The sequence below is a fragment of the Heterodontus francisci genome, chromosome 43, assembly GCF_036365525.1.
Source record: "Heterodontus francisci isolate sHetFra1 chromosome 43, sHetFra1.hap1, whole genome shotgun sequence".
In the NCBI taxonomy this organism is placed as follows: domain Eukaryota; kingdom Metazoa; phylum Chordata; class Chondrichthyes; order Heterodontiformes; family Heterodontidae; genus Heterodontus; species Heterodontus francisci.
Window position 1 is genome coordinate 27,901,139 of NC_090413.1, and position 19,355 is coordinate 27,920,493.

A 19,355-nucleotide genomic window follows, 5' to 3' on the forward strand; every position below is an offset into this window, starting at 1 on the left:
TCCTACCCCCCTCAATACCATACCCCCAGTCCACTTGCTCATTTTCCTACCACCCTACAGACACAACACCCCCAGCCTGCTCGCTCTCACTCCTACCCTGCACCACCCCCATTTCAGGCTCAATACCACTTGTCACTTCGCCTCCACTGCTTCTTATCTCTGTTCAGAAGCAATGCCAACATCACACACCTCAAGTTTCCAGGGACGATGGGGTTATATGTCAGCATCGTCGAGGAGAGCAATCGGCTTGGAGTATGGGAGTTGTGCATCACACAAACAAAAATAACTCAAACCATCCTGATTTATCCACCAAAGCTTTGTGAGCCAAGTCTGCAAGCAAATCCATTGTATCCAACTTTCCACATCATGTCGAGCAACTGGGACAATGAGTCCCTGCAGCCAATCACTTCAACAAGGGACCATTTCCCAGCTCCCACCTCTCCACCCAGTGCCCGATGGCCCATCTCTACCCAGTGTCCAACTCCCCCTCTCCAACCAGCACCCACCTCGCCATCCAATACCACCTTTCCACCCAGTAACCATCACCCACCTCTCCATCTAGTGGCTGGTGTTCCATCTCCACTCAGCACCCACCAGCCACATTTATTCACTCTAACACCTTTACTCAAACAGGGACAGAAACAGCTCAGGATGAAGTGAGGTGCGCTTGGCCCCAGGGCTAACCTTTACAGGTAACTTGGCTTCAGATTTGACAGATTCTAACTCTCAGTATTACCTGCGGCAACTCAGTGAAAAGCTCGGTAGTGACTAAGCCCTTTCAGGAGTCTGTACTTCCTGTGGACTGGCAGGACTCCCCTGTTCATCTCCCATGACTGCTGGAGAGACTGAGCACATTTATAGTGAGCCCCTTTCTCAGGGGGATTACCACCGTAGGAACAGGGAGGGTTCCATCGAAGCACCCCGTGGTTGAAAAGCCAACACTGAGCCACGAGCATTAGATTCTACACTTCACCTCGATTTGAACAATACCCGCAAAAAACATTCTTACAAATAGTATGTGGTGTTGTATATTTTTTTTTTAAAAAACACTCATTTGTATTTTGTGAGAGTTACTGAGAGTAAATCCAAGGGATCGTCCATCAACATTGGCAATTTACTGACAACTTTCAGCTGCGTTTCTGCATAAACTGGAGCTCCAGAGGTGCCCCGCAAAGTGGAGAAACAATAGTATAAAGCCAGCAAAATCTTTTTTTATTGTCTCTGTGCATTCTTCTGGTCTTATTTTCATTTCTGTTTAAAGTAACATTTTATTTTGTGTTTTCTCTGAGATTGACCTTTGCCCTTGGACTGATCCTTATGCTTGAAGGCCGGACCTCGACGACCCTCGCCCTTTGAGGCCGGACCTCGACGACCCTCGCCCTTTGAGGCCGGACCTCGACGACCCTCGCCCTTTGAGGCCGGACCTCGACGACCCTCGCCCTTTGAGGCCGGACCTCGACGACCCTCGCCCTTTGAGGCCGGACCTCGACGACCTTTGTCCTTTGAGGCTGGACCTCGACGACCCTTGCCCTTGTGTACAACTTTACTCCCGCGAAGAGAGCCCTTGAATCTAGAATTAACCAGGTAAGTCCCAATAAGCCGAGTTTTCCTCCCTTGCAAACTCTTCTTGCTATCGTTTCTGTCAGAGTCTGGGCCAGTGCATTGCTTGTTGGCTGCTTTATCTGGGCCCTTGGCTCTCTTGTACTTCCTGACTGATTGTGATGAATTATCCCTCTTCCTTTTCCTGCGTGAAGCTGTTGGAAACAGATCTGTGAGAAAAAGAAGTTACAAATAGGTTCAGAAAAAACATAACCGAGCAACGTGAAGGAGGAAATATCTCGTTAACTTCTCATGCTGCAGCCATCACATATCTGACAGCAGCAGGTGACCTATCTCAATGCCTATCACTAAATCTTTATCCCAAACAGTGCCCTGCTCAGAGTGCACAACACCAGAGTGATGGAACATGTATTAGTGTGAGACAGCAAGTTGGAGGGGGATTTACATGCATTTTAACTGAGCTCTCGGGGGGAGAAACCCAACAAGCAGGGTTTAAAAACGAGCGTTGCATCTGTTTCCCCAACAGGTGGGTGAGGTTCTGCTGTGGTGGAACTACAAATGATGTTTAATTAAACACTGGGTGAGTTGATTACTATTCAGTTTTGAGCTTATGCATGGACAGTTCCATTAAGAACCTGCAGACATCATGGCTTTGGTACTGCACTTTTCTGGAGTGTTTACCTGTACAGTGAAAATGACTGCTGTGGTTTCTTTACAATTTTTTTCATAGCAAGACAAGTTTGCAGATACACGTCGCCACGATCATATTCTGGGTGTCACACTTGTGTATGCGCAAATTGATCTGATGCACGAGAGACTGGTAAGTAAATTCCAAATGACTGGTAAGAAATGCCATTTGTAGAACTTGCCAAGACTTGTTGTCAGAGCTGCATTCAGCCTCTACTCCTGTGCATCAATGGACCAGCACTGACTAAAGACCCCAAGGAAAACAATCTTTTACGTGAAAGTAATTTGAATGTTATTTTTGTATAAAACATAAAACCCAATTTTTTTCTTTCTGCTTAAACTGCTACTATATTCAAAGAACCAATTCAACAAATAGTGCACATTACTTAAAACATTGCAATTTTGACATTCTTAATTTTTATTGTAAATGGTAATAGCTGTTCAGCTTATTTTATTGATGTTTGGTTATCGAGAATATTCTTAGCAATGAGCATTGATGATTAATCTAGGTGACAAATTATGGAAAGGCCATTCAGGTTTGAAGGGAGGTTCGGAATAAAAATTCTGAATGAAAATATTTGAGAAGAATCTTTCGAAGGACAAATGGAGATACCTGGCACAAAAGGAATTAGGAAAGATTAATCTTTTCTTATGTTTTATACGTCTTGGCCCTTTATCCTAAACAGATGGGACAGAGGGCCTATTTGCTATCCCAGATAAAAAAGTTAATCCTTCCGACAGACATGGATAGGTTTAGAAACATAGAAAAGAGTAGGCCATTCGGCCCTTCGAGCCTGCTCCGCCATTCATTATGATCATGGCTGATCATCCAACTCAGTAACCAATTCCCACTTTGATCCCTTTCACCCCAAGAGCTATATGTAACTCCTTCTTGAAAACATACAATGTTTTGGCCTCAACTGCTTTCTGTGGTAGTGAATTCCACAGGCTCACCACTCTCTGGATGAAGTAATTTCTCATCTCAGTCCTGAAAGGTTTATTCAATTAAAACCAGTAAATACCGGGGTGAAAAATCTGTTTCGCTGTGCAGTCAGGAAGTAAAGTTTTACTTTTCAGAAACCAAAAGGAAACAGATCGAGACCACTTACAAACTTCCTCCTGCTGTCCACTGTCGAGATGCGCAAGCCCTCCCACATCACACCCCACTCCCTCGCAACCTTCAACACATGAACAATTCCACAGAAGCTCTGCCAATAAATTCGGAGGTGTTCTCCCCATTAAAAACAGTCCTATTTCCAGCTGAAAGGCAGCAACCTCAAGATAAAGTGAAATAAAATGTTACCATCGTCTGGTTCAACGCCAACTTCCTGTCTGTAATACTCTCGGTCTGAATCAGTGTCAGACTGGTCATTCAGGATTCGCTTCTCCTCAATACATGGGTCTTCAGCCTCAATGTCCCCTTCAGCCTCATCAGCTTGAAACTTCTTCCTCTGCATTCCAGCCAGACTCTTTTTTCTGAAATAAACGGATTTGTAGGGCAAATTAGAATAAAGTTCCTGTTCTTATATAAACTATGGCCTGTTTCTCTGAACTTTCCCCTCCAGCTCTCTAATATACCCTCTTTCCTGATATTCCTTCTCAGTGTTTTGTTGCTCCTCCTTACTCTGGCTCATTCACTGCTGGGACCTGTTAGCTCCCTCACTCCTACAATGTCCAGGTTGTCTAAACCCAAAGCTTTGTGCCACCTAATCACCAATGCTCGATTTACCCAACTCAGCTGGCACTGTTCTTACCCACAGTCCTATACTGCACCAATCAAGCTGGACACATCCTTTCAATTTGTTTCAACGCCACTCTAGTCTACATTTCCACCCGCTGTCTGCTCTCTCTCTGCTGCCTTGCTGCTCAGGAAGGTGGGAGGGCGGGTCTGTAAGTTATTCTAACAGACATTGTTCACCCAAACAGAATGAGTGAGTGGGAGGAGGGTCTGGATATAATGAACTATTATATAAATACTGGACATTGGAAAGGAGAAGGCGGAGAAGTGATGTGACAGCTTTTTTTTTAGGATTCTAAATGGACTAGATAATGAATGGACTCGATAATGTTGACTATGACAAGCCATTTCACTGTGTCCAAATTCAAAACTAGTCTGCGGGAACCATATTTCAGTGAGTGAGTGGTCAAACTACACAACAGGCTCCCTAGGGACACAGTTTGTATTGGTCATTCCAATTCTTATTGATAGATCCTGAGGGGGTTTGACAGGGTAGATGCTGAGACGATGTTTCGCCTTGTGCAGGAATTTAAAACTGGAGGCATAATTTCAGAAGGGGCAGCCCATTTAAGGCAGAATTGAGGAGGAATTTCTTCTTTCAGAGGGTTGTGAATCTTTGGAATTCTCTACCTCAGACTGCTGCGAAGGCTGGATCACTGAATATATTTAAGGCTGAGACAGACAGATGCTGAACTGTAGGGGAGTCGAGGGTTATGGGGAACAGGCAGGAAAGTGGAGTTGAGGCCAAGATCAGATCAGCCATGATCATATTAAATGGCAGAGCAGGCTTGAGAGGCTGAACGGCCTACTCCTGCTCCTATTTCCTATGCTTTTATATTACAAATTAGGAAAGATGCTTTGGGAAAATAACAGTGAGTAATTCGGGATGTGATGCATGGTAAGTGGAGCGTGCTCAGGAGGAGTTTGGACCTATGGTTCCCAAAGCTCTCCACCAACTGGGAGAGGACGGGGAGTACAGCGCCGCGGCCTGCACACCGAGGACGGGGAGTACAGCGCCGCGGCCTGCACACCGAGGACGGGGCGTACAGCGCCGCGGCCTGCACACCGAGGACGGGGCGTACAGCGCCGCGGCCTGCACACCGAGGACGGGGCGTACAGCGCCGCACTCACTTGTGCAGCTCTCGCTCCTCCTGCTTGCGATGGATGTCTCCTTCTTGTTTTTTTCGTCTTTCCTCTTTCAGTTTCTGTCGCTTCTGTCTCTGCTGAAGCATCTCTTGGACTTCCTCCTCTGTCTTTTGAACTGGAGCAGAGTTTAAACAAAGGATAAAATACATTACGCAGCCATTTCTAAAACATAATATCTGTTCTGATTCTCTCCTGGCCAGTGCATTTAGTGATCAGGGGCTTTGGGAAATTGCTTCCTCCCCACAGGGCACTAGAGTAGTCCCAACATTGTCGAGCACACACCAGGGGTCAGGTCTGGGATGTTCCTCCCCTGTACATCTCTGCAGCTAACAGAATAAACCCACCTGAGCCACCTGACATCTAAACATCATGATATTCATTTAACTACAGCTGAGACAGCAATAAAGCTCAAATCAAACATGTAAAAAACTGACTGTTCCCACCTCGAGCCTAATCAAACCTTGATGCCCCCTCTGCGCGCCACCCCCCCCAAAACCCCCGGGGACAGTTGGGCCCCGCCCCCTCCACTCCAGACAGGTGGGCCCCGCCCCCGACGTGTGGTGGGTGGATCGCTTTCGCCAGTACTTACTGAATGAATGGTACATCACTTGTCCATCACACATCCCCTCCTCAATCTTCACCAGTTCCAGGGACATTCGAGGGCCAATCTGAGACATACAAGATTGCACTAATGCAGAGTGTTGGTACAAGAAATACATGACACTGAATAATGCTCAGCCAGTTAGTACTGAGATCACAGAATACAGGTGGAGAGTTACATCATATTATACTGTCACATGTCACCACATACCTGGTTAACCTGGAACCAGGCTGACATCACCCTCACCCTCCAAACTGAGGGGTAATGACAACAGGGGGAAGGGGCAATGCCCATACTGGCCCAGGGGGTTACTGACAGCAGGGGGGATAGGGCAATGCCTGAACCCACCCAGGAGAGGTCAGTGCAGTCCTGGAGTCTAACCCAGAACGGTCTGTTTCACTCTGGGCGGTGCATTAACTCCCTGAGCCAGCGGGGCAAAGGACACTGACGGTCCAGTAAGAAAATTCTCATTGAGAACATCTCCCGATATGGAAATGTTTCTGTTGCCAGATGTCTGGGTGAAGAGTGGGCTGGAGCTGACGGCAGGTCACATGCAGAGCTCCAAACCTCTGTGCCAGGCTGTCCTCTCCAAATAAGGCTGGGGCTAGTGCGAAGCTGCAAAGAAAAACTGAAGCTGATCCAGCAGTACTGCAATCTACAGAAAACCCACTCACCTCCGTGAGTCGAATGGCACTCTGCTGGGCCTTCAGATTGCCGCGGCCTGCGTAAACCTGTGGCAGTTCAGTAATGTTGTCATCGCCATCCTGCTCAGCCTCACTCTCAGACAGATTGGCCCCCCTGAAATTCAGATACATTGAAATGACTCCAAATCCCTTTGTATTAATGTACAGGGAACGAGTTGGGGTGGGGGGGGGGGGGGGGGGAGGGGGAGAAAAGAGGGAGAGAGAGGAAAAAAAAAAGTAAAGCAGCTCCAGCCTGTGGTTAGAACGACACGGTGAACGTTACTGGATAAATACACTGACACTTCTGTTGCTGAGAGTGAAAGGACTAAGAGATCGAGAGACACTACTTCCGGGACCAGCTACTAAAGAGCTTTGACTTTCAGTTTGGCTTCTGCATCCCAAGCAGCAAGAACATGCGAGCATGTCTGTGAGGTCCCCCAGCTCTCCGAGGAGCTGAGGACTAGAGAAGATGACAGGGTTCTACATCAGCATACTCACCTCAGGGAATTACATAAATCAGTCACACTGCTTTTGGCTTTAAAGGGGTTTGGGACATCCTGAGGTTGTGAAAGGTGCCATATAAATGCAAATCTTTCTTTTTGGCAGGATGAGACTGAAAGTTCACACTGACGTCCTCCTGTCTCCATCCAAATTTGGCTCTTTCTGATAGTATTTCAATTGATATACAGTACTCTGATACAGAGTGAAATGTGTTATCTAGATTATCTGTTTAGGAAATTACAGACTTGATTATTCCAATGCTATCCTGGCTGACCTTCCCCTCTTCCATGCTCTGGAAACTTCAGCCCATCCGGAATTCCAAATCCTATCCCACTCACCTATCAGCCTGTCTTTGCTGACCCACATCGGCTGCTGGTACCGCAATGCTTCAGATTTAACATTCTCATCATGTTTAAATCCTTCATGGCCTTGCCCTATCTCTGTAATCTCCTATAACCCTCCGCACACACCCCAGTCCTCTGATTCCAGTCTCTTACGCGATCCCTCTATTTGCACCAACAGTAATAGCGACACTTTCAGCTGCCTAGACCCATTCTCTGCAATGCTACCCAAAGCCTCTCCACCCAGCATGGACTCAATGGGTCGAATGGCCACCTCCTATGCTGTAATGACTATGAGAGAATGGCAAATCGGGAGAGAATCATTCGATCAGGAATGTGTGTTATTAGGGTAGCCAGAGAACCCAAGCACCAAATCAGAATGCATGTCGGTGGCTGTGTGTTTCACCTGTAATAATCCAGAAAGCTAGGTAAAGGATAGAACTGGAGCCAATCTTTACACACTTACATAGGCATTTATTTACAGAGTTATAGATTACAAGTATACACCTCCTGGCCCAACAACCACAGTTTCAGTCTGTTCCTTTTTATAGCAGAAGTGAATCCCTAGTTAGTACCCACCACCTGCATACAATAAACACAATTAATATAAAAATTAGCAACCTATACTGCGTGAGAGCAGCAGGTCACCGAATGTAACAGATACAGTACCTGCCCCACAGACATACTGTCTACTTCCTGCCACATAAACATGCTCCTGCTTCAGATCACGACAAAATGCCGGGGCCTATGGAACTAATCCCGGGGGGGTTCCTCGGAGAGGACGGTTGAGAAAGAGAACAGGGCCTAGATCCCACCCCAGCACTTACTTCATCAGTAGTTCACTGATATCTTCAAACTTGCTCATGTTGGGGAACTTCTCCTGGAGTAGTTTCTTCATCCCCCGGCTCATCCCCACAGGAACCACCTTAATGGAGCTGGAGAGAGGAGGAATGTGTTAGTTACTAAGTTTCACAAAGGACAGGAAGCCATTCAGCCCCTCCAGCCTGCTCTGTCATTAGATCACAGCTGATGTGTACCTCACTCCATTTACCCACCACTGATCCACATCCTGCAAGACCCTTTAACCTGACAAAAATCGAACTGGTCTCAGCCTTGAAATATTGAATTGACTGCCCAGCGTGCACAGTCCTTTGGGAAGGGACAAGAGTTCCAGATTTACAAACACAATGACCAGACTGCATTGGACCCCCAAATTTTTTTTTTCAAGTTGTGTGGGGGGAGGGGGAAGAGAGTCCAATTCAATTCTCAGATTAGCAAACTCTCAAACACAGAACCACCGGGCAGCTGACTTTCCACCCCCACCTCAACCATTTCCATACGTTCCCCACATTCCCCCCTCCCCCCAAGAATCAGTTGACATCCTATTTTCCCTGCCCCACCCCCCGGAAGCTCATTTACTCTGGGGCTATGCATTCACCCACAGACACAGAGGGAAATCACCCCCCTCCCCCATTTAAAAAAAAAATGACAAAGCTGTGAAACTGGGAGCCGAGCTGAGATACTGCATGCTCACTTACTAGTGCCTGATATCAACCATGTGTGTGTCAGGGTTGTAGTTTATCAGGACACAGCGCTTGATGGCATTCAATCCAACCTGTAAAGAGACAGATACGACTGGGTTAAGGAAGATCAACAGCAATGCAGTGTGCAGGAGGACACAGTCTCAACACACCAGACCACAGCTTGAACAGGATATCAGGGCAACAGGCATGACAGCAAAATCCAAACCTGCACCCTGTCCAGCCGGGGTCACAGGATAGCAAATCAGCAGCACCATCATGGCTGACAGTCCCCGGAGCAAGGCAAGGGAATCACAGAATAACTACAGACACCCTACTGACGTTCTGGCTCAGCATGGACCAAGAATGGAATCATGGACCCTCTGGCTTACACAGGTCACATTGACTTCCGGTGCAACAACAATGACTTGTATTTATATAGCACCTTTAACGTAGTAGAACATTGCAAGGTGCTTCACAGGACCATTTTCAAACAAAATTTGACGGAGCCATGCAAGGAGTTATTAGGACAGGTGACCAAAAGCTTGGTCAACGAGTTATGTTTTAAAGGGGAGGGGGGGGAGGGGGGGGGCTTAAAGGGGGGAGAGGTTTAGGAAGGGAATTCCAGAGCAGGGTTTCAGCAGCTGAAGGCCGCCAATGGCGGGGTGATGGAAACTGCTAATACCCAGTGTGTCCTTCAAGATGTTCCCCCACCCCCAGTCCTCAACCACCGCCCTTCCCCTCCCCCACTCCTGATTCTCCTACCTTGTAGACATTGATTGACGGGAACATATTTTGGAACATGGTGGCCATCAACTTGATGTGCATTCCATCTCCTCGGAAGTTATTCAGCACCAGCAGGGGGTGATGGCTAAACTGTTGCTCATGCATCCGGTGTCTCTTCAAGGATGAGATGATGTCTTTCACCAGGGAATACTGGGAATCACAGGAAGCACACAGTAAATCCAGGAAAACTGCTCACAATGTTTCAAATCCCAGGAAGCGGCCGTTGCTCAGCAAGTTGGGAGAAAATTCAGATCAAACTTTCACCCAGAGGATGAGGGAGCTGTACCAGGGAAGCCCACTGATTGGGTGGTTTAAATAGGATCAAGGCACAATTAGATGAGTTTGTGGAGGGAGAAGGGACTGGGGAGGGGGGAATTGACGGAGAGAGATACAAGGAGAGCTGATCATTCAAACAGGGAGAGGATATCAGTTTAACTTCCATTTCTAAAAACTTCAGTTTCTTTTGGTAGTATGAGCTCGGGGGAGGGCAGGTGGTGAGTCGGGGGAGGGCGCAGGAAAAAAGTGACGGGGTGGGCCCAGGTGGAAGGAAGGAGGTGGGCTGCTTGGGGGCGGGGGTGTAAAAAAGGTGAGCAGGGTGGGCCCGGGTTGAGAGGTGGTGGGAGGGGTGGGCCCGAGGGGGAGGGGGAGGGAAGGCGAAGGGGGAGGGGGAGGGAAGGCGAAGGGGGAGGGGGAGGGAAGGCGAAGGGGGAGGGGGAGGGAAGGCGAAGGGGGAGGGAAGGCGAAGGGGGAGGGGGAGGGAAGGCGAAGGGGGAGGGGGAGGGAAGGCGAAGGCGGAGGGGGAGGGAAGGCGAAGGCGGAGGGAAGGCGAAGGGGGAGGGAAGGCGAAGGGGGAGGGAAGGCGAAGGGGGAGGGAAGGCGAAGGGGGAGGGAAGGCGAAGGGGGAGGGAAGGCGAAGGGGGAGGGAAGGCGAAGGGGGAGGGAAGGCGAAGGGGGAGGGAAGGCGAAGGGGGAGGGAAGGCGAAGGGGGAGGGGGAGGGAAGGCGAAGGGGGAGGGAGAGGGAAGGCGAAGGGGGAGGGAGAGGGAAGGTGTGGGGTGTTGGTCCAGGGGAGGGAGGGCTGGAAGCAAGGAGGAAGGTGGGGGGGAGGGAGCGAGCTGTGGGCAATTTCCAATAGTGCTATAAGAGCTTTACTCACCCGGGCTGTCAGCAAAGGAATTTGGGGGCTTTGGTTTAACATCTCATTAGAAGGACAGAGCCTCACTGTGCTGCACACCCTCAGTGGGTTTATACAGGCCAGAAGTACCAAATCAGAGGGATTAAGCAGAGTGAGCTGAGTGAGGTAAATATCTTTACAAAGCATGACTAATACTGGAAAAATACACTTAAGGAACACAGAGGTTGCTGAACGAATAAAGACCAGCGTGCATCTGGTTCACCTACCACCATCCTGGTAGTCACATGATACAATGACAACGGAGTTGTCGGTAATCACAGCGATCAATCCGCATCAATGAGTCGACAACAAACTGATTATAGATTTCTCTGGACTGACAGGATTCATACTGAACAATTTAACAATTCATTCAAAACTCATTCGGGACATTGAGATGAACCATTCAGCTGTGATGTGTCAGAGCAACAATATTTGGGTGTCTGATCTGTAGCAAATCGGACTGCCCGAGACCACCGTCACAACAACTATTTACAGTGAAGCTGTGAGAACACAATTGAACAGGAGGCATTTACCTGGTGAACTTTGAAACTAAGCGTGGGGCCTCTTGGTAAACGAGCCATTTTCTGAGGGTTGGATGAAAAAAATGCAAGTCAGCGCTCTGAAGACAATACCTGACATTTATTGTTGGAAAACCTTCCCCACCCTGCCTTCCACATCAATTCCAGGCCAGCAGGTGACTGGTTTCCAGGGCCTCCCTTAATCTAGCGTCATAACTGGAAATAAGATGCGAAAACAGCCAATTCCAATTCTTCCCTTCAGCACTATACAACATTGAGGGTAATGGGGACGTGGAACAGGGATAAAACTATGGAAGTGCAACAGAGTCTCTGTAATTTAATATGACTTTAATATATAACTTCTTGGGTTTGCACTGCCACTTCTCCAAACTGCACTTGAGTAATTCTCTGCTAACAATACTTGTAATTGGGTGGAAGTCCCATCACAGTGTGAAATACAGACAATTATCTGCTGTTTAGGTGAACTGTCTTCGTGCTTTACAGAAATGCTGATCAAATGTGACGGAATTCTTTCTCAGTTTCCGACTAATAATAAAAGGATATATTTTGGATTCCTTAATCTCTGTTTGGACTTCAAAGCGAAGAGTGTGTAGAACCATCTCAAATTCCTTCACAAATCTCCACTATATCAGATAGGAGAAGGAGCAGAGGCTATTGGAAGCCCCAAGAGTATCCTATTCTCGACATAAACTTTCACCCTCACTGGCATGTTTTTCATATTATAATTATTGAAGTTTCAACATGTTTATTATTTTGAAATGGGTTTGAAGTACCAATGAAAAATGATATGTTCTTTTATTGTAAGCTAGTGATTTACTTCATAAATCTTATTGGTAGTTTACAAGAAAGTCCGTATTATATGTCCAGTAATCTAGGGCACATTCACTTTTTGCAGTCAGCATCAGAGTTGAAATCCCAGCACGGAAAGTTAGGAGATGTAAATTCAGTAAAGCTAATAATTTGTGGGCTAGCAGCAGAAAACATGACTGCATCTGTGTGTTTGACTCAATCACCCCCTGAAGTGGCCTGACAAACTAACCAGTTCTGGATAAATATGAATGGGACACTTAACGTAACTTTGCCAGGGTCTACTAAACAAGAATCAATTAAAAAATAAATCAGGAGCCCGTAATGTTGCTATGTGTGATAAATGGGTTCATTATTCACTCTGGGTTCAACTACTCTTGTTACATCATCAATAAGGTCACAGTTCAGTTGATAGAATTCACTAAAGTAACCAGAAAGGTGGAAGTGGAAGAAAAAATGATTTTTTTTCCGGGAGGAAGATCTCCAGCCTACTTACAAAGTTCACACTCGTCGAGGATTTGGTAAAAATTAAGAAATGCGTCACACCAAGCGGTCCAGCCACTGAGACAAAATCCTTCAGCAAATTCTTCTTCTGCACCTGTTAACACACACACAACCATTTTCTCTATAGGAAAGTGAGCTGCCTGGTTACACTGGACATGCTTAGCATGCTAGTACCAATATGTTACAGTAAAATCACACATTTTAATATGCCGATACGCCTCACTTAACTCATTAACTCGAACTTCTCCCATCCCTAACCTGCAGCTCACTGTGAGATACACGACTCAAACCTTTTCTCCAGTCACATCCCAGACCAGGGCAGCAGGGAAGGGGCACAATCTGCAACTGTAATTCATTCACAGGATGGAGCATCACTGGCAAGGCCAACATTTACTGTTTGAGAGTTGAATGCAACCAAGTGGCCATTTCAGAGGACAATTAAAAAGAGTCAACCACATTGCTGTGGGTCTGGAGTCACATGTAGGCCAGACCCAGCCTTACAGCAGATTTCCTTCCCTGAAGAACATGAGTGAACTCAAAGGTTTTTTTTTACAACAATCCAGTAATTTCATGGTCACCATTACAGAGACTAGCTTTTTATTCCAGATTTATTTAATTAATTAGATTTGAATTCCCCAGCTGCTGTGGCAGGATCCGAACTCACATTTCCAGATCATCAGTCCAGGCCTCTGAATTACTAGTCCAGTAACATAACCACTGTGCTACTGTACTCTCTTTCCTCGCCTCCCCCCCATTGTTCTAGCAGACACAATATGAAACTGTCACTTATCCATCATGTTGTTGGGAAAGAGCATCAAGGGATATGGGGCTAAGACGAGGAGATGGAGTTCAGGTTCAGATCAGCCATGATCTAGTTGAATGGTGGAACAGGTTCAAGGGGCTGAATGGCCTGCCCCTGTCCTATGGTACCGTGGCGTCAGTGCTGGCCAGCATCTGTTTGCTTCATGCTGAAATCCACCTAACCTCAATCATCTTTCTCCAATCCCCCGAGCATCTCTGGTCAAGTTAGCAGATCAGTAACCTGTTCCCAGAGACAGTGACAAGCCACATATGGGGCATCACTTCAGACAAGCGATCTCAAGTTGCTTTTCCTCAGCTTCTAAGAAATCTGTTTATTTCAGATTTCCTGTATTCACCCTTATCAGCTCAGTCCTTCCCGACTGTAACACTCAATCCCCATAGTGAAAGGCAGCTCACTAGAACACTACTTCATTGTAGCCCAGGCTGGAAAAGGTGGTACTCAAATTCCCAGAACAGTCACCAGAAAGTTACATGGAACGTACAGAAACAGGCCATTCGGCCCACCTAGTCCATGCTGGTGTTTATGCTCCACATGAGCCTCCTTCCACCCCTCTTCATCTCATCCGATCAGCATATCCTTCTATTGCTTTCTCCGTGTTTAGAAAGCACTCCTTTAAATGCAAAGGAATAAATATCAATCCCCAAGTAAGATGACACAGTCCAGCAGTATTCAGTCTGTAGAGGAGGGAGGAAGCTAACATTGCCTGCCTGGGCAACTCAACATGTCACAGCCAATAATACACCAATAACGTGCAAAGCGTTCTGCCTGCTAATCACTTCCCGATCATCCCCCCGCAGAGGCCTCCTGCAACGTGGCAGTTCATCTTCAGAGATTTCTCACTTCTTAGGTTGAAGCATCCTCTGAACTTTCAACTCGTACAGTGCGTTTGCGAGCCTCACCTTCAGTGTACGGGCAGTGAACGGCTCCATCAGCCGCCTCATGTCTGTGATCAGCTGGTGCACATTCTGCCCCACTTGGCCTCGGTTGAAGACGAAGGAGTGAGGGACATTGGCAAACTCCTCCTGCGCAAGGTGAATCGCATTCGCACGAGCTTTTTTCTGATTCTTGGTCTGAAAAGGATTTGAACAAATTATCACACACAGAAATACGAATTACAAAAATCCAACAATGGCTGGCATTACTTCACCAGCAACGCAGCACGACTGAGGAATTGGTATAGCTTCAACAGGGGGGACAGGTGGGGGGGGGGGGTGGGGTGGAAGGGAGGACGGGGGGGGGGGGGGGGTGGAAGGGAGGACGGGGGGGGGGGGGTGGAAGGGAGACGGGGGGGGGGTGGAAGGGAGGACGGGGGGGGGGGGGGTGGAAGGGAGGACGGGGGGGGGGGGGGGGGGGGTGGAAGGGAGGACGGGGGGGGGGGGGGGTGGAAGGGAGGACGGGGGGGGGGGGGGGGTGGAAGGGAGGACGGGGGGGGGGGGGGGGGGGGGTGGAAGGGAGGACGGGGGGGGGGGGTTTGGAAGGAGGACGGGGTGGAAGGGAGGACGGGGGGGGGTGGTGGAAGGGAGGACGGGGGGGGGGGGGTGGTGGAAGGGGTGACGGGGGGGGTGGTGGAAGGGAGGACGGGGGGGGGGGTGGAAGGGAGGACGGGGGGGGGGTGGAAGGGAGGACGGGGGGGGGGTGGAAGGGAGGACGGGGGGGGGGTGGAAGGGAGGACGGGGGGGGGGGGTGGAAGGGAGGACGGGGGGGGGGGTGGAAGGGAGGACGGGGGGGGGGGTGGAAGGGAGGACGGGGGGGGGGGTGGAAGGAGGACGGGGGGGGGTGGAAGGGAGGACGGGGGGGGGGGTGGAAGGGAGGACGGGGGGGGGGGTGGAAGGGAGGACGGGGGGGGGGGTGGAAGGGAGGACGGGGGGGGGGGTGGAAAGGAGGACGGGGGGGGGTGGAAGGGAGGACGGGGGGGGGGGGGTGGAAGGGAGGACGGGGGGGGGGGGGTGGAAGGGAGGACGGGGGGGGGGGGGTGGAAGGGAGGACGGGGGGGGGGTGGAAGGGAGGACGGGGGGGGGGTGGAAGGGAGGACGGGGGGGGGGGTGGAAGGGAGGACGGGGGGGGGGGGGGTGGAAGGGAGGACGGGGGGGGGGGGGGTGGAAGGGAGGACGGGGGGGGGGGGGGGTGGAAGGGAGGACGGGGGGGGGGGGGGTGGAAGGGAGGACGGGGGGGGGGGGGTGGAAGGGAGGACGGGGGGTGGAAGGGAGGACGGGGGGGGGGGGGGGGGGGGGTGGAAGGGAGGACGGGGGGGGGGGGGGGGGTGGAAGGGAGGACGGGGGGGGGGGGGGGTGGAAGGGAGGACGGGGGGGGGGGGTGGAAGGGAGGACGGGGGGGGGTGGAAGGGAGGACGGGGGGGGGGTGGAAGGGAGGACGGGGGGGGGGTGGAAGGGAGGACGGGGGGGGGTGGAAGGGAGGACGGGGGGGGTGGAAGGGAGGACGGGGGGGGGTGGAAGGGAGGACGGGGGGGGGGGTGGAAGGGAGGACGGGGGGGGGGTGGAAGGGAGGACGGGGGGGGGGTGGAAGGGAGGACGGGGGGGGGGGGGGTGGAAGGGAGGACGGGGGGGGGGGGTGGAAGGGAGGACGGGGGGGGTGGTGGAAGGGAGGACGGGGGGGGGGGTGGAAGGGAGGACGGGGGGGGGGGGTGGAAGGGAGGACGGGGGGGGGTGGAAGGGAGGACGGGGGGGGGGTGGAAGGGAGGACGGGGGGGGGGTGGAAGGGAGGACGGGGGGGGGGGGGTGGAAGGGAGGACGGGGGGGGGGGGGTGAAGGGAGGACGGGGGGGGGGGGGGGGTGGAAGGGAGGACGGGGGGGGGGGGGTGGAAGGGAGGACGGGGGGGGGGGGGGGGGTGGAAGGTGAGGACGGGGGGGGGGGGGGGTGGAAGGGAGGACGGGGGGGGGGGGGGGGTGGAAGGGAGGACGGGGGGGGGGGGGGGTGGAAGGGAGGACGGGGGGGGGGGGGGGGTGAAGGGAGGACGGGGGGGGGGGGGGTGGAAGGGAGGACGGGGGGGGGGGGTGGAAGGGAGGACGGGGGGGGGGGGTGGAAGGGAGGACGGGGGGGGGGGGTGGAAGGGAGGACGGGGGGGGGGGGGTGGAAGGGAGGACGGGGGGGGGGGGGGGTGGAAGGGAGGACGGGGGGGGGGGGGTGGAAGGGAGGACGGGGGGGGGGGGGTGGAAGGGAGGACGGGGGGGGTGGAAGGGAGGACGGGGGGGGGGTGGAAGGGAGGACGGGGGGGGGGTGGAAGGGAGGACGGGGGGGGGGGGTGGGAAGGGAGGACGGGGGGGGGGGTGGAAGGGAGGACGGGTGGGGGGGGTGGAAGGGAGGACGGGGGGGGGGGGTGGAAGGGAGGACGGGGGGGGGGTGGAAGGGAGGACGGGGGGGGGGAGGTGGAAGGGAGGACGGGGGGGGGGGTGGAAGGGAGGACGGGGGGGGGGGTGGAAGGGAGGACGGGGGGGGGGGGGTGGAAGGGAGGACGGGGGGGGGGGGGTGGAAGGGAGGACGGGGGGGGGGGGGTGGAAGGGAGGACGGGGGGGGGGTGGAAGGGAGGACGGGGGGGGGGGGGAAGGGAGGACGGGGGGGGGGGTGGAAGGGAGGACGGGGGGGGGGGTGGAAGGGAGGACGGGGGGGGGGTGGAAGGGAGGACGGGGGGGGGGGGTGGAAGGGAGGACGGGGGGGGGGGGTGGAAGGGAGGACGGGGGGGGGGGTGGAAGGGAGGACGGGGGGGGGTGGAAGGGAGGACGGGGGGGGGGGTGGAAGGGAGGACGGGGGGGGGGTGGAAGGGAGGACGGGGGGGGGGGGTGGAAGGGAGGACGGGGGGGGGGGGGTGGAAGGAGGACGGGGGGGGGGTGGAAGGGAGGACGGGGGGGGGGGGGGTGGAAGGGAGGACGGGGGGGGGGTGGAAGGGAGGACGGGGGGGGGGGGGGTGGAAGGGAGGACGGGGGGGGGGGGGTGGAAGGGAGGACGGGGGGGGGGGGGGGTGGAAGGGAGGACGGGGGGGGGGTGGAAGGGAGGACGGGGGGGGGGTGGAAGGGAGGACGGGGGGGGGGTGGAAGGGAGGACGGGGGGGGGGTGGAAGGGAGGACGGGGGGGGGGTGGAAGGGAGGACGGGGGGGGGGGTGGAAGGGAGGACGGGGGGGGGTGGAAGGAGGACGGGGGGGTGGAAGGGAGGACGGGGGGGGGGTGGAAGGGAGACGGGGGGGGGGGTGGAAGGAGGACGGGGGGGGGGGTGGAAGGGAGGACGGGGGGGGGGGGTGGAAGGGAGGACGGGGGGGGGGTGGAAGGGAGGACGGGGGGGGGGGGGGTGGAAGGGAGGACGGGGGGGGGGGGGTGGAAGGGAGGACGGGGGGGGGTGGAAGGGAGGACGGGGGGGGGGGGGGGTGGAAGGGAGGACGGGGGGGGGGGGGTGGAAGGGAGGACGGGGGGGGGGGGGGGGTGGAAGGGAGGACGGGGGGGGGGGGTGGAAGGAGGACGGGGGGGGGTGGAAGGGAGGACGGGGGGGGGGTGGAAGGAGGACGGGGGGGGGTGGAAGGGAGGACGGGGGGGGGGTGGAAGGGAGGACGGGGGGGGGGTGGAAGGGAGGACGGGGGGGGTGGAAGGGAGGACGGGGGGGAAGGAGCGGTTGAAGCGACCGTTTTCCCAACAGGCAGCAACTACGGGAAACAAAAATATTAAAATTTAAACCAGGCCCCACTCACCCGCGCCGGTCTCCCCATCCTGTGTCCTCGGGCGGCTGCCGGGTCTCTGTGTCTCTCACTCCCGCTCCACCGGCGCCGCCATTAACACCCAGGTTAACCACGTGTTTCCGGGTGCACCCACCCCGCGCTCCGATCAAACCCCCGGCCCCCGCACGGCGTTCCGGTCTATACCGGAACCACAAAGCTCGGGGGAGCCCTTAGCAACAGCACCAACCCTGAAGCGGATCAGAAAGGTAATTAAAAAGATCAGAGTCTTGGATCAAAATAGGTTCCTTTCTCCATCCGCCCCTTTTAAACAGGTAAACAGTTTCCCTGCTCAAAATGATCAGAAATTGGCATGTTTGCCATCTTATTCCAGCAGATTCTCTAATGTTTCCATAGCAACAGCTTCTGCATCTTTGTGTTTCAGCCACAAAACAAATGACCGGATGGTAAATGAAATAACATCCAGCTGGGAGGCCAGACAGATTCTCTGGCACAAATGTGAAGGACTCAAACTCCTGGAACAAGCTACAGGATTATTATAAATGCAAAATACTGCAGATGCTGAAAATCAAATAAAAACAAGAAATGCTGGAAATACTCAGTAGGTCTGGCAGTAACTGTGGAGAGAGAAGCAGAGTTAATGTTTCAGCTCAGTGACCTTTCATCAGAACTCAGTTGACCTGCTGAGTATTTCCAGCACTTTCTGTTTTTATTACAGGATTATTATTCCAGATCCATTAATGAGAAGGCCAGGCAGTCACAGTTCCATTGTTCCAGTCATAATTTGTTTGCATTCCTATAGCATCCTCCAGCAGCTTAGGACGTCCCAATGTGTTTCACAGCCAATGGAGTGTATTCACGGTTGTAATGTCGGAAACACAGCAGCACAGTACGATCCCACAAACTGCTGCGTATTGACAACCAGATATTCAGTTTTAATAAAAGCAAAATACTGCGGATGCTGGAAATCTGAAACAAAAACAAGAAATGCTGGATTCACTCAGCAGGTCTGGCAGCATCAGTGACCCGAAACGTTAACTCTGCTTCTCTTTCCACAGATGCTGCCAGACCTGCTGAGTGAATCCAGCATTTCTTGTTTTTGTTTCAGATTTAATAATGCTGGTTGAGAGATAAATGTTAGCCAGAACACTCCAGTCTCCAGCTATGCTATCTTAAAGGTTTTAAGAATCTTATGTCTCTCTTCCCCCCCCCCCCCACAGAGGAGCGGCATTAGTTGTTCATTTGACAACAGTGTGGTATTCAGTTCTTG

The 19,355-nt window shown here is 52.8% G+C and overlaps 1 protein-coding gene across 1 annotated transcript in view; it reads right to left on the minus strand.

Annotated features, from left to right (window-relative positions):
- Positions 1-18,226, minus strand: part of ppan (peter pan homolog) — a 42,668-nt gene extending 24,442 nt beyond the window's left edge. Inside the window, exons 1-12 of the mRNA XM_068021028.1 lie at positions 18,101-18,226; positions 14,309-14,479; positions 12,579-12,680; positions 11,270-11,320; positions 9,543-9,713; positions 8,796-8,872; positions 8,085-8,192; positions 6,407-6,530; positions 5,721-5,799; positions 5,117-5,246; positions 3,551-3,723; positions 1,248-1,769 (exon numbers count right to left, since the gene is read on the minus strand). Coding sequence (XP_067877129.1) covers positions 1,248-1,769; positions 3,551-3,723; positions 5,117-5,246; positions 5,721-5,799; positions 6,407-6,530; positions 8,085-8,192; positions 8,796-8,872; positions 9,543-9,713; positions 11,270-11,320; positions 12,579-12,680; positions 14,309-14,479; positions 18,101-18,118 — 1,726 coding nt within the window. The 5' untranslated portion in view covers positions 18,119-18,226. The remainder of the gene's footprint in view (positions 1-1,247; positions 1,770-3,550; positions 3,724-5,116; positions 5,247-5,720; positions 5,800-6,406; positions 6,531-8,084; positions 8,193-8,795; positions 8,873-9,542; positions 9,714-11,269; positions 11,321-12,578; positions 12,681-14,308; positions 14,480-18,100) is intronic.
- Positions 18,227-19,355: the final 1,129 nt, after the last annotated feature.